The sequence below is a fragment of the Camelina sativa genome, chromosome 12 (genome assembly GCF_030686135.1).
Source record: "Camelina sativa cultivar CO46 ecotype springtype chromosome 12, ASM3068613v1".
Taxonomy (NCBI): domain Eukaryota; kingdom Viridiplantae; phylum Streptophyta; class Magnoliopsida; order Brassicales; family Brassicaceae; genus Camelina; species Camelina sativa.
Genome location: NC_141891.1, coordinates 32,195,128 through 32,217,210, shown reverse-complemented (window position 1 = coordinate 32,217,210; position 22,083 = coordinate 32,195,128). Strand labels below are relative to the sequence as shown.

General features: G+C 40.9%; 3 protein-coding genes and 1 non-coding gene across 4 annotated transcripts; 2 read left to right on the top strand and 2 right to left on the bottom strand.

The window, feature by feature from the left end:
- Positions 1-3,647: 3,647 nt before the first annotated feature.
- Positions 3,648-4,265, top strand: LOC147932888 (uncharacterized). Its single transcript, XM_087477214.1, has one exon. The coding sequence runs from the start codon at positions 3,648-3,650 to the stop codon at positions 4,263-4,265; it is 618 nt and encodes a 205-aa protein (XP_087333340.1).
- A 7,739-nt stretch (positions 4,266-12,004) lies between these two features.
- On the bottom strand, positions 12,005-12,451 carry LOC104733896 (uncharacterized). Its single transcript, XM_010453421.2, has one exon. The coding sequence runs from the start codon at positions 12,449-12,451 to the stop codon at positions 12,005-12,007; it is 447 nt and encodes a 148-aa protein (XP_010451723.2).
- A 1,092-nt stretch (positions 12,452-13,543) lies between these two features.
- LOC147932887 (small nucleolar RNA R71) lies at positions 13,544-13,649 on the top strand. The gene has a single exon (XR_015576859.1). It is a non-coding gene; the product is annotated as a small nucleolar RNA R71 (small nucleolar RNA).
- A 3,887-nt stretch (positions 13,650-17,536) lies between these two features.
- Positions 17,537-17,983, bottom strand: LOC109128003 (uncharacterized). Its single transcript, XM_019233660.2, has one exon. It carries the CDS (start codon positions 17,981-17,983, stop codon positions 17,537-17,539), a length of 447 nt encoding a protein of 148 aa, XP_019089205.1.
- Positions 17,984-22,083: the final 4,100 nt, after the last annotated feature.

Here is a 22,083-nt window from a genome sequence, read left to right as displayed (position 1 = left end):
AGCATTGCATCGATCCATGCCGTCCTGGTTGCGTCGATCGATGCCGACGTTGCGTCGATCGACGCCATCTGCATTCTCACCAACCACGACGAGTTCTTCCTCAATAACTCGCCCATCAGCATCAAGCTTTTGGCCTTGCTCCTTGCGCACATGACCCTCTTGATCTCTCAAAACTCCAGCCGCATCAGGTCTCAATATGATTGTATTGGCCATCTTCACTGACTTGGCTGCTTTTGTGTTTTCACGCTCTAGTTGTCCTAACTCTTGGTTTGTAAGCTTAACAACTGGACCAGTAGGATTTTTCCTGGTGCTAGGCTTAGGCATGTACCTAAAACACACAAGAGAAAGGAAACAAAAGCGTGTGAGTAAAACAGAAAAATAAAAATCTAGACAAAATCAAAGACTTTAATCTAATGGTGAATCAAAAGAGTCCCCGGCAACGGCGCCAAAATTTGATATGCTCAAATTTAACCATGAGCTACTCTCTCAAATTAAGAGATCAATTGTAGTACTTAGGGATCGAATCCACAAGAACTCTAGATTCACACAATAGATTTAATAATCTTTTAATTATGCTAAACCAAAATTGTAATTTAATTAGCAATGCAAAACAGAAAATAAAAGAGTTGTAAATTCAGGAATTAAAAACGCTAGGCCTAGGGAAATTCTCAGGAAATCATGGAAAATCAGATCAATTAATTAAACAAGCAGGATTCAAAAATTAAGCACCGTTCTTGAACTCTAAACACAATTATAAAATAAATCAGTTCTCACTGCAAATATTATCTAAGTTTAAAACCAGAAAATCCAAATCTCTTTGCAAAATTCAAGTTAAAAACCAGCAATAAAATCAGGTTTAGATAAGTTCACAAAATTACTAAATTAAATCTCTTTGCAAAAAGTAATTTTGCTTACCAAGGGTTTTATCAGGAAAATCAATTATATTCTCATATCAATTAATAATCCTAAGATCTAAATCTAGATGACTAATCAAAGATCTAGCATTAAGAACAACATATGGTGAAGAACAAGAAAGATAATGAATCCTAAATTAACAGATCTAACAATCCATGAAATCTCTAATGAGAAACCATAAACCTAACAAGCAGATCTTCTGAATAAATTGCATTAAGAGATTAAAAGAAGTAGAAAAGGAGTTCTGAATCTTCTCTGGAAGGAGTCTTGATTCTTCTCTCTAAAAACTCTCTAAAATTTCTCACAGGGTTTTGCTCTCAAAAATTGCAGGAAAAATAAAGCTTAGGTCTAAACAATGACCATAAAAATCCTATTTATATTACTAAACACGGCCAGGGACTAATGATGCAAATATGGAAGACTTTGGGGCAACTTTGTAAATCTTCAAAACTTGTGGGAAAACTTCCAATTTCGTATTTAGCCTAGCATCGATCGATGCTATCAGTGTGTCGATCGATGCACTCTCTAAATTTCGTCTCCCAACTTTGTAACTCAGCCTCAATGCTTGATTATGCTCCAAATCTTCATATTTAGCTCCATTAAGCTCCTATCCATGATAATTTCTATAAAGACTCAAAACGACTCTAAAAACACCAAAAGACTCTACAGATAAGACTTATATCATGGCTAAAAACACCTAAAAACCATGATATATCATTAAATATGATGACTGAGGCACTAACAGATGTTACTATGCCGTTAACCACTCTCTATTAGTAACAAAATAACGTCGTTTGATGAAAGTCTGAATTCAAGAAAAATGTCATTTACACCAATAACTTTTTAAGTTTAGATCATTTTAAACCATGAACTTTCAAATCTAGATCATCTAAATCATGAACTTTGTTAGTTATAGGCCATTTAAAGCATCTACTTTCATTGACTAGATTTTTTAGACACTAAGTTTCGTTAACAAAGCCAAACTCAACATGACACTAAATATACTAACAAAACAAGTGATATATGGTGCTTTTATCGTCTTTCGTCTTTTTTTCATACTCAGTTTTTTCGTTTTGTCGTGTTTTTATGTTTTTTGTCTGTGTTTTGAGTCTTTTATGTATTAGGATACTACACTAGAGTTTGAAGGATTGATCACCTTGTTTTAGATCCATAGAGTTGATCACTTTATTCTAGATTCTAGGTTTTCTATGCTACACTTGTGATGCTCCTTATGTTTGTGATCTTGATCATTGTTTTTTTCTTTGTGAACTATTTAAGTAACGCATGTTAGCAGATTTAATATCAATTCTTTGATGACTAAAAATTTCTAGTCAATGAAGATTGATCTTTTAAATGACCTTCAACAAAGTTCATGATTTAAATGGCCAAAATTTGAAACTTTACGGTTTAAATGATCTACATTTAAAATGTTATGGTTTAAATGACCTACATTTCAAAGTTCATGGTTTTAATAATATTTTTTTTTGAATTAATACTTTCGTTAAAACGACGTCATTTTTTAGTAACGAAATGATTAACGGCATAGTAATGTATGTTAATGGCTTAGTTATCAGATTTAACGTCATGTCTTTTTTGATCTGGTTAACGAAATTTCATGTTTAAAAAGGCTAGTCAAAGAAAATTGATGATTTAAATAGTCTTCAACAAAGTTCATGGTTTAAATGGTCAAAATTTGTAAGTTTATAGTTTAAATGACATTTTTCTCATTTAATTTTTGTAGAATACATTTTTAATATATGTATAAGAATTGATAGACACCATAATTAATTTATTCATTTAAACAAACCGTGTTATGATTTTTTCTACAGTTTCAGCAAAGGTGGTTAAAAACGATTAAATGACTGAAGAGAATATCTTTCAGTTAAAACATTTCATGTGGCAGGTTGTCACCGGTTGTGTTTTAGTTACAACTAATTTGAGAAAACGGGGATTACATTGTGATCTAGGATGTGGTATTTGCGAACATACCGTGGAAACTATTTGCCATGCTTTGTTTGAATGCCAACCAGCTCATCAAGTTTGGGCTCTTTCTCAAGTTCCCTTACAACCCGGGGTCTTCCCGATGGGTTCTCTATATGCTAACATGGATTATCTATTTTGACGACTTCCCGGTGAAGTTGATGCTTCGGCTTTCTGCTGGATTTTGTAGTATATTTGGAAAGCCAGAAATGGCAAAATTTTTGACAATGTGGATATCAATGTGGATATCAATGTGCTTTAGGTGCTTTACTTGGCCGAGACAGAGGAGCAAACTTAGACATATATCAGCCCAGCTAGACCCTCAATAGGAGAATCTGGAGTTCGTTGAGTCGTGTTGAGGATAAGCTTGAATACCTTGAGGTAGAAGTTATCCTAATCTCACCAAGTCATGGTTTCCAAAAGAGATTAGGATTATAACAAGTTAGGAGTTATTAAATTGTTATTTTAATTAAAGATTATTAAAGGGTCTCTCTATATATAAGGAGTTGTTGAGATGTAACAACACTTGTGAGATTAGAGAGATTGAGATTGTTTTAGTTTTGAGAAGTTTCTAAGGCAATAAACAAGAGTCATTCGTTAATCTTTTGTCCTTGGTTTCAATATTCTTCGTGCTTAATTCGATATTTGGTATCAGAGCATCGTTGAATTTTGAAGCATAAGTTTTTGTTTTCTTCTTTACTAGAGCAAAACCATCTGTTTGCGACTAGCTAAATTTGTTCCAATCAAGAGACATGAAAGATATCGTTGCTATGACATCCACACCAAAGGAGACCGGTACTTCGACTCTTCAATGTCCGATGCTCACCACCACCAACTATACGGTGTGGGCAATGAAGATGACAATAGTGCTGAAGGTAAACAAAGTGTGGGAGACAATTGAAACAGAGGAGGTAGCGGATGCTGACAAGATTGATCTAGCCAAAGCCCTTTTGTTCCAATCTATCTCGGAAATACTAACCCTGCAAGTTGGTAACCTAGTCACTGCTAAGGAGGTCTGGGAGGCAATCAAGTCACATTTTGTTGGAGCAGAAAGAGTCAAGGAGGCAAGACTGCAGACTCTTATGTCAGAGTACGAGAGGATGAGGATGAAAGCTACGGATACAATTGATGATTTTGTGGGAAAATTATCAGAACTTGCATCAAAGTCTGGAGCGTTAGGCATGAGTATTGAGGAGCCTAAGATGGTCAAGAAGTTTCTTAACAGCTTGCCAAGGAAAAAGTATATCCACATCATTGCAGCGTTGGAGCAGGTTCTTGATCTTAACAAAACTAGCTCTGTGGATATAGTCGGTAGACTTAAGGCATATGAGGAACGAATTCGTGATGAGGAAGATCAGGAAGAGGATTAGACGAAGCTTATGTATGCAAATAACTACCAAGAAGACTATGATCAAGGACGAGGATGGGGTGGACGTTTCACAGGACGAGGAAGAGGACGAGGTCGTGGCAACTATCAGAGTAGAGATAAGTTGGTGATTGTCTGTTATCGCTGTGATAAACATGGCCACTACGCCTCAAATTGTCCGGACAGGTTACTTAAGCTACAGGAGATTCAAGACTCAACTGATTCAGAGACTCAAGAAGCTGAAAACTTACTAATGCATGAGGTGGTGTTCCTTAATGAGAAGAAGGTCAAGCCACACAAATATGAGACGAAAACAGTTGGAGACAATGTGTGGTACCTCGACAACAGAGCCAATAATCATATGACCGACAACCGTAGTTTCACCAAACTCGACGAGACTGTCACTGGAAAGATAAGGTTTGGTGACGACTCGCGAGTCGACATCAAAGGGAGAGGCTCAGTCCTTTTTGTCACCAAGTCGGGTAATCGAATAATCTTGGCTCAAGTTTATGGGATACCGGATCTCAAGAGCAACATACTCAGCCTCGGACAAGCCACAGAGACAGGGTGTGAAGTAAGAATGAAGGAGATCTACTTAACTATGCATGATCTTGATGGAAAACTCCTAGTGAAGGCAAACAAGTCACATAACAGACTTTACAAAGTCCATATGGAAACTGAACACCACTTACTGCAAATCACGGATGATACATCTACAAGGTGGCACGAGAGACTGGGTCACATCAATGTTAAAGCAATGGAGTCAATAGTGAGAAGGGAGTTAATCATCGGAATACCAAACATGAGGTTTGACAAGGACATGTGTGTGTCATGCTTGCTCGGAAAGCAAGTGAGAAAGACGTTTCCAAAAGCAACAAGGTTTTGAGCTGAGAAACCGCTTGACTTGATCCATGGAGACCTCTGTCGTCCTATTACACCTGCAACAGAAGCACAAAATAAGTATATATTTGTGCTCATCGACGATCATTCACGGTACATGTGGTCTCTGTTTTTAAAGGATAAGTGTGATGCTTTCAGCGCATTTAAAAGGTTCAAAGCTCATATTGAGCAAGAACTTGGGACAACTATCAAGGTGTTTAGAACATATAGAGGTGGTGAAATTGTGTCAGATGAATTCATAAACTTCTGTGAAGAATCTGGGATTCAAAGACACTTGACTGCTCCCTACTCTCCTCAACAAAATGGTGTGGTGGAGAGAAGAAACAGAACCTTGCTTGAGATGACAAGAAGCATTCTGAAACACATGAATGTTCCTAATTACCTATGGGGAGAGGAAGTGAGACATTCCACCTATTTGACCAACAGAGTTGCCACAAGATCACTGTGTGACAAAACTCCATATGAGATGCTTAAAGGCAAGAAGCCAAATTTGAAGCACTTACGGGTCTTTGGATGATTATGCTAAGGTGGATTCACAACATCTAAAGAAGCTGGATGATAGATCTCGTGCACTGCTACACCTTGGAACCGAGCCTAGAAGTAAAGCATATCGGGATGTAATGTTTGACGAAACCAAGACGTGGAATTGGAGTGAATCACAGGGAGAGACAGAGGCTCCAGGGTCCTTCACTGTAAGTTTTGGCAATTTTGGTAACAATGGTCTACGAGAAGACATTGCAGAATGCGAACAAGTTCCTAATGTTGAAAAATAGATTTGAGGTGCTAGAAGAAAGTCAAGAACAAGTATCGGAACCAGTTCAACCTGTGTTAAGAAGATCAACTCGAGCTAGTGCGAAGCCGAGTTATCTGAGCGACTATGTGTGATGTGAGCACGGGATCGGTCACTCGGCCATGAACACTAGCATCTCTCGGACATATCTCGGAAACCTCTCGGCCACCTCTCGGACAACACCCGGATACCTCTTGGCCACTCGTACCACCCGCGGGACAACTTGGGACCAGCCTTCCTAGTGATGTCCAGCACCAACCAGTCCCCAAGGATCATCAAGGAGGAGCAAGACAAGGTCATCTATTGGGCAGTTCAAGCCAAGCTCCAACCTTTACACCAAAGGCTCATGGCTAGCATCACCAAAGAAGAGCCTAGGGTGCGACCAGCTTTGGGAAGCTTGATACGCATGTCTTCACCAACAAGCTAGTGTGAAGACATCCCTAAGTCATTAGAAGGAGCTGTACTCTTTTCCCTACTTTGGGTTTGTCCCAATAGGTTTACCAAAGAGGTTTTAACGAGGCAGCGAGCTCTAGTGCATCTCCACTTCGTTCCCGCTTGGCTCATGACTTGGAAACTTTCATTGACATGCTTAGGAGCCAAGGAAGTGAAGATCCTATCACCGCGTCCAGCCAATGACGTGGCAATCCTATCTCTTTCCCTTCCTTCCTTTTAATTTCTTCTTGAACCTTCTATGACCGTTGGATTGGTCTTTGCTTTGATTTACTTTTGCTTTTGCTTTATGGCAATGTGTATGGTTTAGATCATGGCCATATTTTCTAGGGTTAAGTGTTCCCTTATGTAAGCCTCCCTATATAAAGGCCTAAACCCTCATTGTAAAACTCAGACTTGAAGATTGAATTAATTTTCAAAGAGAGAATCCTTGTTTCTTGTCTCACCTCTCTCCTTAGCCCAAGTCTGGGACTTGGCTCTTGAGAAACCCTAGGAGATTCACGAACCGGGTTCGTAATCCCCTAGTTCGACCGTATCACGAGCCGAGCCATCTCTCGTGTGTCGTCGCAACAATCCACCCTTCTATCTGTTGCGTCCGTCGTCCATCTGTACGCAGCGTCCCATTCGACCATTTCCTTGAGAACCGATCGGGTCGAGTTTTCTTACTGAGTCATTCTCCCATCTGACCATCCTTCCCGGAGATTGCCGAGTTGAGTTATTCATCGGCAAATCTCGTCCCGCTTCCGTCCATCACTTCTGGAGATCACCGAGTCGAATTTCTCATCGGTCGATCCCCTCCGTCCCATCAAGCCTTGAAGAGAACCGACAAGTTCGAAGGCCGATCGTCGTTCTGCCACCAGAGATCTGCGTCCAACCGTCCGCAATGACCGTTCAACCGTCCGCAGCGTCTCTCCGACCGCAGCATCCCTCCGTCCGTCCGTAGTGACCGTCTGTCCGAGCGACTCTGTTGACGACCGTGTCCGGCGCTCACATCAATGTGCTTCTAGCAGAGGAAGAGGAAGAACGACTCTTACTGTCGTTGAATGACAAACCTAGAAACTATGATGAAGCAAAGGAGCTAGAGGTTTGGAGAGACGCTTGCAACGAGGAGCTAAGTTCCATTGAGAAGAATCAAGTATGGAACTTAGTGGAGTTACCAACAGGCGTTAAACCTATAGGTTTGAAATGGGTGTTTAAAATCAAACGGAATTTCGATGGGAGCATTAACAAGTACAAAGCAAGGTTAGTTGCAAAGGGATATGTGCAGAAACACGGGGTCGACTTCGATGAAGTGTTTGCTCTGGTGGCACGACTCGAAACAGTTCGATTCATGCTTGCTTTGGCTGCATCTATAGGTTGGGAAGTACACCATTTGGATGTCAAGACTGCCTTCCTACACGGAGAACTTAGGGAAGAAGTATTTGTTGCTCAACCGGAAGGTTTTATGAAGAGAGGAAGTGAAAGACTGGTGTATAAGCTGAACAAAGCACTCTACGGACTTCGTCAAGCTCACCAAGCCTGGAACCACAAGCTCAATCAAATTATGTTGGAGTTAATTTTTGTTTGTTGTGCTAAAGAGCCTGCTCTGTATCGAAGACAAGAAAAGGATCAATTGTTGATCGTTGCAGTGTATGTTGATGACCTTCTTGTCACTGGTAGTAACTTGAAGTTGATCTACGAGTTTAAACAGGCTATGTCTTCGAGGTTTGAGATGAGTGAACTTGGGAGGCTGACATACTACCTTGGCATTGAGGTTTTACAAGAACAGAGTGGTATTACTTTGAAGCAGGGTGATAACAGGATTTTCACCCAGGGTATCAATTCCCTATGCAGTTGTAGTACTAAGGATTATCAATCCAAATGGTTGTTATGCTAGCAGATGAGATATTATCAGAACTATGCAAGTCAAGCCAAGCAAGAAATGGTTTTGATCTAACAATCCTAAGATAAATAAAAGAAAGCAAATAAACAAGAACCACACGACCTAAGCACTCGATGCAAGCATTCGAGTACAGGAACGGGTGGGGTGATTGAGTAAGCAAGATGAGTATGAACAGCTTGAAGGGTTACACGAAGCTGGTGTTCGAGTACCAGTTCGGGTAAAGGATCGAGTTATGAATAAAAATGTAAACAATCAAAATGCGAAAGCTCCTAAGGATGGGGTAATCGACTCCTAAGTGTTCCTGACCAGTATGGATGTCCTACATGCCTCAAGCAAATATTCCTTAGACAAGGAATCTCTAAAATCTTGTTAAAACACTCTCGTGATAGAAACAATAACCTTGATCACTTTCCTACCCAACTCTCGTTGGAGAAACATGACCACGCAGGCAATACAAACCGATTCATTATTGTCAATAAACTCCTTACACATCTAATCTCTTAGGCTAAGTGAGTAAATCTCTAGCATTGATTGATTCAAGCATTTCATCTACACCTCTCGATGGTAAAACACCCTAGATCTAATCTCAACCTCTCGGTTTGTTGATAGCATTAAGAACGCCAATCTAGAAAGGAATTTGTAAAACATAAACAACCAAGCTAAGACATCCTAACCGATCAAGAACACCTAATTGTCTATCCCATCCCTAGAAACTTTGTTTCACTACTCGGAAATCATTGCAGAAAACATAAAAACATAGATAAACGAAAATTGCATTGTATTAAAAGATAGAGTAGAAGTAAAGAGTACAAAGTAGAAATCTAAAAGGATAGCAAAAAGATGTGAAATAAATCCTAACAAAGTAGAGAAAAAGTGTTTGAGTCGCTCAAGATCTCTCTCAGAAGCTCTCTCTCTGGTTTGAGTGTATGCGGCATGCTAGGGCGAGAGGAAGAAGAGGGGGGTTTATATACGGAAACCCCTTTTGACCTAGCCTCCCAATCCTGCCCGAGGGTCTGCTCGATGGGGTGCACGAGGATGAGGAAAGGTTACTCCTCGGGTAGGTCTTCAGGTTGTTCTTCCTTCTCTTGGATCCTCCTCGATCGGGTTGGGGTTCGGACTGTTCTTCCTGCTCAATAGCTCCTTCGGTTACATGCTCGTATTTGACCTTGTTTTCCCCAATTTTAGGCTCTAAAGCACCTGTTTTCATCCAAAGTATGCAAATGCAAGAATGCAACACCCTAAATGGCCTAAATATGAATTCCTACAGATAATGACCTAAAAATGCTAAGGTAAGGGTATAAACAATGCAAAATATGGACAAAAAAAAAGATGCTTAAAACATGTAAATTAGAGAGTTATCAGACCCCCAAGCTTAATTCTTGCTAGTCCTCTAGCAAGGAAGTAGGAGGATGAGTTTTAAAAATGGGTACTCATAACCTTTTTGTGCTAAGCGAAGGATTCAATCTATAGTCCTTAAAGATAGTTTAATGGTGCTATGATCAATCAACATACTTACAAATATTTTTCTATGCTTATTACCATGCATCGATCTAGTTCAACCTCCAACTAAAAGTAAAGACTTGCAATTCCAAAGAACATCTCTTTCACATTCATTTAAGTGTTTGGCGAATTCTTGCAAATGGAAGGCGAATCGAGCTTAATCGGTTTCAAGGGTAAGGCTTTTTGGTAAGTGATATAGGAACCCAGATGAGGGAACCCAAGTGGATAGATGGAAATAGGTAAATGGTTGATAACACTGTTCTGCCTATTCAGTGGATGATAGATTGAGTGCAGTGAAGAGATGGTGAATAGACAAATGGTTGAAAACACTGTTCTATCTATTCGGTAGCAGTGGAAGATGAAAGGATAGATGGGTGGATTGAGGGACGCCACACAGATCTGTGAAAGGATCTATGATAAGTCAAATCTCAGTCTTGAAGGATTCACACACAAGAAGAAGGAGAAAAGGGTGGTTGCTTCTATCTCAGAAGAAAACCTAAGAAAACTCTCATTTTATTTCATTAAAACTTCAAAGGTTACAATGCTGAGAAGGGACCTTATATAATGGTCCAGCAGCGGGGGACCTTCTAGGGTCGAAATTTATTACAAATAAAAGGACTAAATTTGCAAAAACAACAGACTTGATTTTAGGACTTAAATAAATAAAAAGACTCATAAAGACCCAACGGTCGATTCCTGCAAAACAAGAAAGAACCAACATTTATTATTTGAATTCAAACACTTACCTTGATAATAGCTCTCATGCACGCTCCAGCCCTTCATTGATTGCTTCAGAAATGATGAAAAGAACGGGTTCTTTAATTCCTTGTAGAACTGGCAAAAATGATGCTTGTGGTGTCTTTTCTTTGGAATCTTCTAGTTCAGTGAGAGTAATCAGACTAGCAATGGACTTGTTGAATTGTTCCCTTAAGGTTCTTGCTCCCAGCCTAGTCATAGGTTTGTGTATCATTGTTGGCAGAACGGGTTCTTCAGGAATTGGTAGAACGGGTTCTTCAGGAAATGATCGAACGGGTTCTTCGGGAAATGGCAGAACGGGTTCTTTCGGAAGTTTACTATTGATGTCCTCATCATTCCCTCCCTCTTGAGAAAGTTCTGTCTGCAGAACTATTTCATCTGCATGGAAAGGAGATAAATCAGCAACATTAAAGGTAGGAGAAATGTTCAACTCACCTGGTAGCTCAATCTTGTAGGCATTGTCATTGATTTTCTCTAAGACCCGAAATGGTCCATCTCCTCTTGGTGACAGCTTGGACTTCCTCTCCTTGGGAAATCTTTCTTTTCTCATGTGTAACCAGACCCAATCTCCAGGTTCAAACGTCAGCTCCTTGCGGTGCTTATCCGCAAGCTCTTTGTTCTTTGCGCTCTTCTTCTCAAGATTCTCTTTAACCTTTTGGTGGAGTTTCTTCACAAAATCAGCTTTGGTGACTCCTTCTGCACTAGAATAAACAGCTTGGGGCAGAGGTGTGATGTCTAATGGGGTTAGAGGATTAAAACCATAGACAACTTCAAATGGAGAGAATTTGGTACCAGAATGCTTAGCATGATTATAAGCAAATTCAATATAGGGTAAACAGGATAACCAGTTTCGGAGATTCTTACCCACCGTAGCTCTCAAAAGAGTGGAGAGAGTACGATTAACTACCTCAGTTTGGCCATCAGTTTGAGGATGACAAGTGGTGGAGAAGAGTAGCTTAGTTCCTAGCTTTTTCCACAAAGTCTTCCAAAAGTGGCTGAGAAATTTGGTGTCTCGATCTGAAACAATGGTCCTTAGGATTCCATGTAAGCGCACAACTTCTTTGAAAAAGAGCTCAGCAGTTTGAGTAGCATCATTTGTCTTGTTACATGGAATGAAATGCGCCATTTTAGAGAACCGGTCCACCACAACAAAGATAGAATCTCGGTTGTTGATCTTAGGCAGTCCTAAAACAAAATCCATAGAAATATCTACCCATGGTAGGTTAGGAATAGGCAAAGGCATATATAAACCATAAGGATGTGACCTGGATTTTGCTTTCAAGCAAGTGATGCACTTTGCAGAGAACCTTTCCACATCTCTTTTCAAATGCGGCCAAAAGAAATGTTCCATAAGAACACTTAGAGTTTTATCACGTTCTCAAACGCCTCCTCATGCAGTTTTTCTAACTCCTCTATCCAAAAGGTTTACCCTGCGATTGTGGGTTTTTTCATAGTTTCCCTAATATCAAAACTGCATAGTAAGGTCTTCCACAAGCTTCAGATCGATCTTCTTGTTCCTCACATCTATCATTGCCCCTACGGTGGCTAAAAATGGTCGTCCTAAGATAAGCGGATCCACTTGCTCCACATCCATCTCCAAAACCACGAAGTCGGTTGGTACGTCTACTGACCCTACCTTGATCGGCAAGTCTTCCAATATTCCGCTTGGCAACCTTGTAGTTTGATCTGCTAGGACCAGTTGGATGTCGGTGGGTTTGAACTTCTCAAATCCAAGACGTTTGGCTACAGTTAAAGGCATTAGGCTGACTGATGCCCCCAAATCGCAGAGACATCTTCCGAACGTCAAAGGTCCAATCGAGCAAGGTAAAGTAAACGACCCCGGGTCGCTCAATTTCTTAGGTGCAGTAGTCCTCTGGATTATAGCACTGCACTCGTGATTGAGTATGACCATTCCTTGAACTTATTTTATCCGTTCCATCACAACATCTTTCAGAAATTTCTGGTAAGGGGGATCAGCGTGAAAGCGTCCATTAGAGGCATGTGGAGCTCGAGTTCCTGCATCTGTTTTTCGAACAAAGCCTTGTACTTCTCAAGAAGTTCCTTGTGAAATCATCCAGGAAATGACAAGGATGGCTTGTAAGGAGGGGGGGATGAATCGTCTCTCTTTCTGTTTCTCTCCTCTTGGTTTGTCTGTAGGAGGTGGACTGACCGGAATGTCAACCCAATCATCTATCTGGATAGTGTGATCGGGTGCAGGATCGGGTTGCTCTGTAGAATGGTTTGGTGGTTGAGCAGGAGTGGGCGGTTCACGGAGATCCTCCCCATCTAAGTCATTGTTGTACTCAGTAATGTGTGGTGGTGCCGTTCGAGGTGGTAATTGGCATCCACTCAGTAGGGCTATTGCTAGCGCAGACTCCTGACCTTTTGAAGTTGAAGCCAATTTATCTGTAAGCACCTGATTTCGAGAGCCTAAGGCATCAAACTTTTGTGTAGTTGCTGGAAATTGGCTGATAAACGGCAGGCGAGATCATCGAATCTTGTAGTAATTTGTATGGCACCGGTCTTCTGAGTTGACAGGACCTGGTGCACTAGTGAGAGCAAATCTAGCAATGAGGAATTATATGAAGGTATTGGGCTGATAGTCTGATTATTGGGGATGTAGGTTCTGGACCGTGTTGTGTGACTGCTTTGCTTATAAATGTAGTTCATGTCCTCTAGCTGAGCACTCTCCCAATCTTGTTGCAGAAACTGTTCTTCCTCTGAGATTGCATGTACATGCTGCTACTGGTTGAGGAGCTTATCGAGCTTTTCATTTAGGGCTTTCATGTCTCTCTTGTATTTGGCATCTTCCTCTCCAGTAGATCGCACAGTGCGATTGTACTCCTCATTGTAATGCCCATCAGATTGAGCCAAATTCTCCACTATATCCCAACCTTCATCAACATCCTTGTTGAGGAAATTACCATTGCTTGCGCTGTCCAGCAACATCCGTATCTTAGGGACTACACCTCAGTATAGTGTACTTAGCAATGAAGCATTGCTGAATCCATGATGAGGACATCTGCTTGTGTATCCCTTGAACGTTCCCAAGCTTCACTAAACGTCTCATTGTTCTTCTAAACAAAGCTTGATATGTCATTTCGCAGCCTTGCGGTTCTGGTGTTGGAGAAGAATTTGGCTAGAAACGCCTTCTTGCATGCTTCCCAAGTGGTGACGGACTCTTTGGGGAGTGATTTCTCCCAGATGTGTGCTTTATCTCCCAAAGAGAATGGGAAAAGCCGGATTTTGAATCCATCTTCACTAACTCCATTGATCTTGGTTAGGATACAAAGCCTATCAAACTCATCCAGATGGTCCAATGGGTCCTCCATTGGCAATCCATGAAACTTGTTGCTTTGTATCATCTGGATGAGACTACTCTTTATCTCAAAGTTGTTGTTATGAACAGCAGGTGACACAATGCCATGTCTTTGAGTGTGAGTAGATGGAGCATCTCCTGCTCCTATGTTAGTCCTCTCTTGAGGAGCTGGTGGACCATTCTGATTTTTCATTGTCTCCTCAATTGTTGGTGGTTGTGGTTGCTGGACTTGTTGTTGATGGAGTAACCTTGGTCTATCGATGTTGTCGATGAAAGGACTCAAGTGTTGGCTATCCTTGGATCGTGTTTGCATGCAATATCAGTGAACCGAGTGAGTACACGAAGGTCAACCCAATCCTGGTGATCGAGTGACGAGTCAGGTGGGTACTCGGGTTGTACCTGAAATGCAAAACAATCAAACACGAAAGTAAACAAGTCAGTTCCAAACCAAAGTATAAATGAGAACTTGATCTAGCAAGTGATGAAATCTTAAACGTAGCAAATTAAATTCAACCAAATGGCAACAACGCCAAATTGATAACAGGATATTCACCCAGGGTGTCAATTTCCTATGTAGTTGTAGTACAAAGGTTTATCAATCTAAATGGTTGTTATGCTAGCAGATGAGATATTATCAGAACTATGCAAGTCAAGCCAAGCAAGAATTTTGATCTAACAATCCTAAGATAAATAAAAGAAAGCAAATATACAAGAACCACAAGACCTAAGCACTCGATGCAAGCATTCGAGTACAGGATCGGGTGGGGTGATCGAGTAAGCAAGATGAGTATGAACAGCTCAAAGGGTTACACAAAGCTGTTGATCAAGTACCAGTTCGGGTAAAGGATCGAGTTATGAATAAAAATGTAAACAATCAAAATGTGAAAGCTCCTAAGGATGGGTTAATCGACTCCTAAGTGTTCCTGACCATTATGGATTTCCTACATGCCTCAAGCAAATATTCCTTAGACAATGAATCTCTAAAATCTTGTTAAAACACTCTCGTGATATAAACAATCAACCTTGATCACTTCCGTACGCAACTCTCGTTGGAGAAACATGACCAAGCAGGCAATACAAACCGATTCATTTTTGTCAATAAACTCCTTACACATCCAATCTCTTAGGCTAAATGAGTAAATCTCTAGCATTGATTGATTCAAACATTTCATCTACACCTCTCGATGGTAAAACACCCTAGATCTCATCTCAACCTCTCAGTTTGTTGATAGCATTAAGAACACCAATCTAGAAATGAATTTGTAAACATAAACAACCAAGCTAAGACATCTTAACCGATCAAGAACACCTAATTGTCTATCCCATCCCTAGAAACTCTGTTTCACTACTCGGAAATCATTGAAGAAAACATACAAACATAGATAAACGAAAATTGCATTGTATTAAAAGATAGAGTAGAAGTAAAGAGTACAAAGTAGATATCTAAAAGGATAGCAAAAAGATGTGAAATAAATCCTAACAAAGTAGAGAAAAAGTGTTTGAGTCGCTCAAGTTCTCTCTCAGAAGCTCTCGCTCTCTGGTTTGAGTGTCTACGGCATGCTAGGGCGAGAGGAAGAAGAGGGGGGTTTATATATGGAAACCCCTTTTGACCTAGCTTTCCAGTCCTGCCCGAGGGTCTGCTCGATGGGGTGCACGAGGATGAGATCGGGTTACTCCTCGGGTAGGTCTTCGGGTTGTTCTTCCATCTCTTGGATCCTCCTCGATCGGGTTGGGGTTTGGACTGTTCTTCCTGCTCAATAGCTCCTTCGGGTACATGCTCTGATTTGACCTTGTTTTCCTCCATTTTAGGCTCTAAAGCACCTGTTTTCATCCAAAGTATGCAAATGCAAGAATGCAACACCTTAAATAGCCTAAATGCGAATTCCTACAGTTAATGACCTAAAAATGCTAAGGTAAGGGTATAAACAATGCAAAATATGGACAAAAAATGATGCTTAAAACATGTAAATTAGAGAGTTATCACAGGGAAGATACGCGGAAAAGATTCTCAAGGAAGCAGGTATGAGCGAGTGCAATGTTGTACAAGTTCCGATGGATACGGGTACAAAACTCTCTAAAGCACTGACGGATGAGTCTTGATAACTCTATAATTTACATGTTTTTAGCATCCTTTTTTGTCCATATTTTGCATTGTCCATACTCTTAACTTAGTATTTTTAGGTCATTTATTGTAGGAATTCACTTTTAGGCCATTTAGGGTGTTGCATTTTTGTATTTGCATATTTTGGATAAAAACAGGTGCTTAAGAGCCTAAAATGGGAAAAAACAAGGACGAACCCGAGCATGTACCCGAAGGAGCTATCGAGCTGCAAGAACAGTCCGAACCCCAACACGATCGAGGAGGATCTAAGAGCAGGAAGAACAACCCAGAGATCTACCCGACGAGTAATCCGACTTCATCCTCGTGTACCCCATCGAGTAGACCATCGGGCAGGTCTGGAAAGCTAGGTCAAAGGGGTTTCCATATATAAACCCCTCCTCTCCTTCCTCGCAAATGAGCACGCCGCAGAACCTCAAACCAGAGAGCGAGAGCTTCTGTGAGAGAACTAAACGACTCAAACACTTTTTCCTTTTGTTTTAGATTTTATTTCATAACTTTTTATCATTTCTTTAGATTTATATCTTGTACTCTTATCCCTCTACTTTATCGTTTAATATAATGTAATTTTCCTTCATATTTGCTGTTATGTGTCTCGCTATGATTTCCGAGTAGTGTAGTAAAGTTTCTAGAGATGGGATAGATGATTTTGTGTTCTTGATCGGTTAGGATGTCTTAGTTGATTGTATATATTTAATAGATTTCATTCTAGATTGGTGTTCTTAATGCTGTCAACAAACCGAGAGGGTGAGATTAGATCTAAGGTGTTTTACCACCGAGAGGTGTAGATGAGATGCTTGAATCAACCAATGCTAGAGGTTTACTCACTTAGCCTAAGAGATTAGATGAGTAAGGGGTTTACTGACAATAATGAATCGGATCTTAATGCCTGCTTGGTCATGTTTCTCCAACGAGAGTTGGGTAGGGGAGTGATCAAGGGCAGGTGAATATCGTTTTCTCCTGGTCGGCAGGGTGTATGGGTCTTTGGAAAAATCCACTATACCCATCAAGGAAACAGTAGTATGGGTGGTTAGCGAGTCGTTCCAGCATCTTGTCGATGAAAGGCAGGGGGAAATGATCCTACCTAGAGGCTGTGTTAAGCTTCCTATAGTCAATACACATTCGATGACCTGTTATCGTCATCAGTGGTTTGGAGTTACGGCTTGAGGTGATGCTCGATCACCCTACCCGATGGGGTGATTGTGTTAGTGACCGTGTTGGTGACCGGGTGGACTGGCGTTGAGCAACTGCACGACATGACGCAGGAAGTGACTACTGACTTGTTCAAGCTTCGGTTGTCGAGCATCATTCCCTCTGTTTCACCTTCCCTCATGTTTTCACTTAACTCCGAGTCGATGACTTCCCGATAAGTATCAAGCAACTCTTTGTAGAGCTCCGTTTCTTGGTGTATGAATCCCTCCTTACTATCATTTGTTAGTGCTGTTTGCCAGCAATCCCCAATTGCAATCTCCTCAAACGCCTCCTCACGCAGTTTTTCTAACTCCTCTATCCAGAAGGTTTACCCTGCGATTGTGGGTTTTTTCATAGTTTCCCTAATATCAAAACTGCATAGTAAGGTCTTCTGCAAGCTTCAGATCGATCTTCTTGTTCCTCACATCTATCATTGCCCCTGCGGTGGCTAAAAATGGTCGTCCTAAGATAAGCGGATCCCTTGGCTCCACATCCATCTCCAAAACCATGAAGTCGGTTGGTACGTCTACTGATCCTACCTTGACCGGCAAGTCTTCCAATATTCCGCTTGGCAACCTTGTAGTTTGATCTGCTAGGACCAGTTGGATGTCGGTGGGTTTGAACTTCTCAAATCCAAGACGTTTGGCTACAGTTAAAGGAATTAGGCTGACTGATGCCCCCAAATCGCAGAGACATCTTCCGAACGTCAAAGGTCCAATCGAGCAAGGTAAAGTAAATGACCCCGGGTCACTCAATTTCTTAGGTGCAGTAGTCCTATGGATTATAGCACTGCACTCGTGATTGAGTATGACCATTCCTTGAACTTATTTTATCCGTTCCATCACAACATCTTTCAGAAATTTCTGGTAAGGGGGATCAGCGTGAAAGCGTCCATTAGAGGCATGTGCAGCTCGAGTTCCTGCATCTGTTTTTCGAACAAAGCCTTGTACTTCTCAAGAAGTTCCTTGTGAAATCATCCAGGAAATGGCAAGGATGGCTTGTAAGGAGGGGGGGATGAATCGTCTCTCTTTCTGTTTCTCTCCTCTTGGTTTGTCTGTAGGAGGTGGACTGACCGGAATGTCAACCCAATCATCTATCTGGATAGTGTGATCGGGTGCAGGATCGGGTTGCTCTGTAGAATGGTTTGGTGGTTGAGCAGGAGTGGGCGGTTCACGGAGATGGGAAGTACACCATTTGGATGTCAAGACTGCCTTCCTACACGGAGAACTTAGGGAAGAAGTATTTGTTGCTCAACCGGAAGGTTTTATGAAGAGAGGAAGTGAAAGACTGGTGTATAAGCTGAACAAAGCACTCTACGGACTTCGTCAAGCTCACCAAGCCTGGAACCACAAGCTCAATCAAATTATGTTTGAGTTATTTTTTGTTTGTTGTGCTAAAGAGCCTGCTCTGTATCGAAGACAAGAAAAGGATCAATTGTTGTCGTTGCAGTGTATGTTGATGACCTTCTTGTCACCGGTAGTAACTTGAAGTTGATCTACGAGTTTAAACAGGCTATGTCTTCGAGGTTTGAGATGAGTGAAATTGGGAGGCTGACGTACTACCTTGGCATTGAGGTTTTACAAGAACAGAGTGGTATTACTTTGAAGCAGGGTGATAACAGGATTTTCACCCAGGGTATCAATTCCCTATGCAGTTGTAGTACTAAGGATTATCAATCCAAATGGTTGTTATGCTAGCAGATGAGATATTATCAGAACTATGCAAGTCAAGCCAAGCAAGAAATGGTTTTGATCTAACAATCCTAAGATAAATAAAAGAAAGCAAATAAACAAGAACCACACGACCTAAGCACTCGATGCAAGCATTCGAGTACAGGAACGGGTGGGGTGATTGAGTAAGCAAGATGAGTATGAACAGCTTGAAGGGTTACACGAAGCTGGTGTTCGAGTACCAGTTCGGGTAAAGGATCGAGTTATGAATAAAAATGTAAACAATCAAAATGCGAAAGCTCCTAAGGATGGGGTAATCGACTCCTAAGTGTTCCTGACCAGTATGGATGTCCTACATGCCTCAAGCAAATATTCCTTAGACAAGGAATCTCTAAAATCTTGGTAAAACACTCTCGTGATATAAACAATCAACCTTGATCACTTCCGTACGCAACTCTCGTTGGAGAAACATGACCAAGCAGGCAATACAAACCGATTCATTTTTGTCAATAAACTCCTTACACATCTAATCTCTTAGGCTAACTGAGTAAATCTCTAGCATTGATTGATTCAAACATTTCATCTACACCTCTCGATGGTAAAACACCCTAGATCTAATCTCAACCTCTCGGTTTGTTGATAGCATTAAGAACACCAATCTAGAAAGGAATTTGTAAAACATAAACAACCAAGCTAAGACATCTTAACCGATCAAGAACACCTAATTGTCTATCCCATCCCTAGAAACTCTGTTTCACTACTCGGAAATCATTGCAGAAAACATAAAAACATAGATAAATGAAAATTGCATTGTATTAAAAGATAGAGTAGAAGTAAAGAGTACAAAGTAGATATCTAAAAGGATAGCAAAAACATGTGAAATAAATCCTAACAAAGTAGAGAAAAAGTGTTTGAGTCGCTCAAGATCTCTCTCAGAAGCTCTCTTGGGAAGTGCTAGGGCGAGAGGAAGAAGAGGGGGGTTTATATATGGAAACCCCTTTTGACCTAGCTTTCCAGTCCTGCCCGAGGGTCTGCTCGATGGGGTGCACGAGGATGAGGTCGGGTTACTCCTCGGGTAGGTCTTCGGGTTGTTCTTCCTTCTCTTGGATCCTCCTCGATCGGGTTGGGGTTTGGACTGTTCTTCCTGCTCAATAGCTCCTTCGGGTACATGCTCTGATTTGACCTTGTTTTCCCCCATTTTAGGCTCTAAAGCACCTGTTTTCATCCAAAGTATGCAAATGCAAGAATGCAACACCTTAAATGGCCTAAATGCGAATTCCTACAGTTAATGACCTAAAAATGCTAAGCTAAGGGTATAAACAATGCAAAATATGGACAAAAAATGATGCTTAAAACATGTAAATTAGAGAGTTATCACAGGGAAGATACGCGGAAAAGATTCTCGAGGAAGCAGGTATGAGCGAGTGCAATGTTGTACAAGTTCCAATGGATACGGTACAAAACTCTCTAAAGCACTGACGGATGAGTCTTGATAACTCTATAATTTACATGTTTTTAGCATCCTTTTTTGTCCATATTTTGCATTGTTCATACTCTTAACTTAGTATTTTTAGGTCATTTATTGTAGGAATTCACTTTTAGGCCATTTAGGGTGTTGCATTTTTGCATTTGCATATTTTGGATGAAAACAGGTGCTTAAGAGCCTAAAATGGGGAAAAACAAGGACGAACCCGAGCATGTACCCGAAGGAGCTATCGAGCTGCAAGAACAGTCCGAACCCCAACACGATCGAGGAGGATCTAAGAGCAGAAAGAACAACCCAGAGATCTACCCGACGAGTAATCCGACTTCATCCTCGTGTACCCCATCGAGTAGACCATCGGGCAGGTCTGGGAAGCTAGGTCAAAGGGGTTTCCATATATAAACCCCTCCTCTCCTTCCTCGCAAATGAGCACGCCGCAGAACCTCAAACCAGAGAGCGAGAGCTTCTGTGAGAGAACTAAGCGACTCAAACACTTTTTCCTTTTGTTTTAGATTTTATTTCATAACTTTTTATCATTTCTTTAGATTTCTATCTTGTACTCTTATCCCTCTACTTTATCGTTTAATATAATGTAATTTTCCTTCATATTTGCTGTTATGTGTCTCGCTATGATTTCCGAGTAATGTAGTAAAGTTTCTAGGGATGGGATAGATGATTTTGTGTTCTTGATCGGTTAGGATGTCTTAGTTGATTGTATATATTTAATTGATTTCTTTCTAGATTGGTGTTCTTAATGCTGTCAACAAACCGAGAGGGTGAGATTAGATCTAAGGTGTTTTACCACCGAGAGGTGTAGATGAGATGCTTGAATCAACCAATGCTAGAGGTTTACTCACTTAGCCTAAGAGATTAGATGAGTAAGGGGTTTACTGACAATAATGAATCGGATCTTAATGCCTGCTTGGTCATGTTTCTCCAACGAGAGTTGGGTAGGGGAGTGATCAAGGTTGATTGTTTCTATCACGAGAGTGTTTTGACAAGATTTTAGAGATTCATTGTCTAGGAAATATTTGCTTGAGGCATGTAAGACATCTGTACTGGTCAGGAATACTTAGGATTCAACTACCCCATCCTTAGAAGCTTTCGTATCTTAATTGTTTGCATTTTCATTCCTTACTCGATACCTTACCCGATCAGGTACACGATAACCTGTATCGAGTAACCCCTCGAGTTGTTCATACTTCATTTGCTTACTCGATCACCCCATCCGATCCTGTACTCGAATGCTTGCATCGAGTGCTTAGGTCGTGTGGTTTCTTGTTTATATTCTTTTCTTTTATTTAATTTAGGATTGTTAGATAAAACCCTTATTGCTTGGCTTGACTTGCATTGTTCTGATTGCATCCTTCCTGCTAGAATAAACAACCATTTGGATTGATAACCCTTTGTACTACAACTGCATAGGGAATTGATACCATGGTGAAAACTTGTTTATCAATTTGGCGCCGTTGCTATTTGGCTGTATTTATTTTGCTATGTTTAGGATTTCAGCACCTGCTAGATCAAGTTCTTTTGTTTATATCGGTTCGGAATCTAACTTGTTTGCTTTCGCTCTTGTTTGTTTTGAATCTTAGGTACAACCCGAGCACCCACCCAACCCGTCACTCGATCACCTGGATCGGGTTGACCGTCGTGTACACACTCGGTCACCTACCTGTGCATGCAAACACGATCCAGAGGTAGCCAGAACCTAAGTCCTTTCATCGACAACATCGATAGACCAAGGCTACTCAGACAACAA

Excerpts from the sequence above, each read along its gene's own strand:
- LOC147932888 (XM_087477214.1), top strand. The coding sequence starts at position 3,648 with ATGAAAGATATCGTTGCTATGACATCCACACCAAAGGAGACCGGTACT.
- LOC104733896 (XM_010453421.2), bottom strand. The coding sequence starts at position 12,451 with ATGGTCATACTCAATCACGAGTGCAGTGCTATAATCCAGAGGACTACT.
- LOC109128003 (XM_019233660.2), bottom strand. The coding sequence starts at position 17,983 with ATGGTCATACTCAATCACGAGTGCAGTGCTATAATCCATAGGACTACT.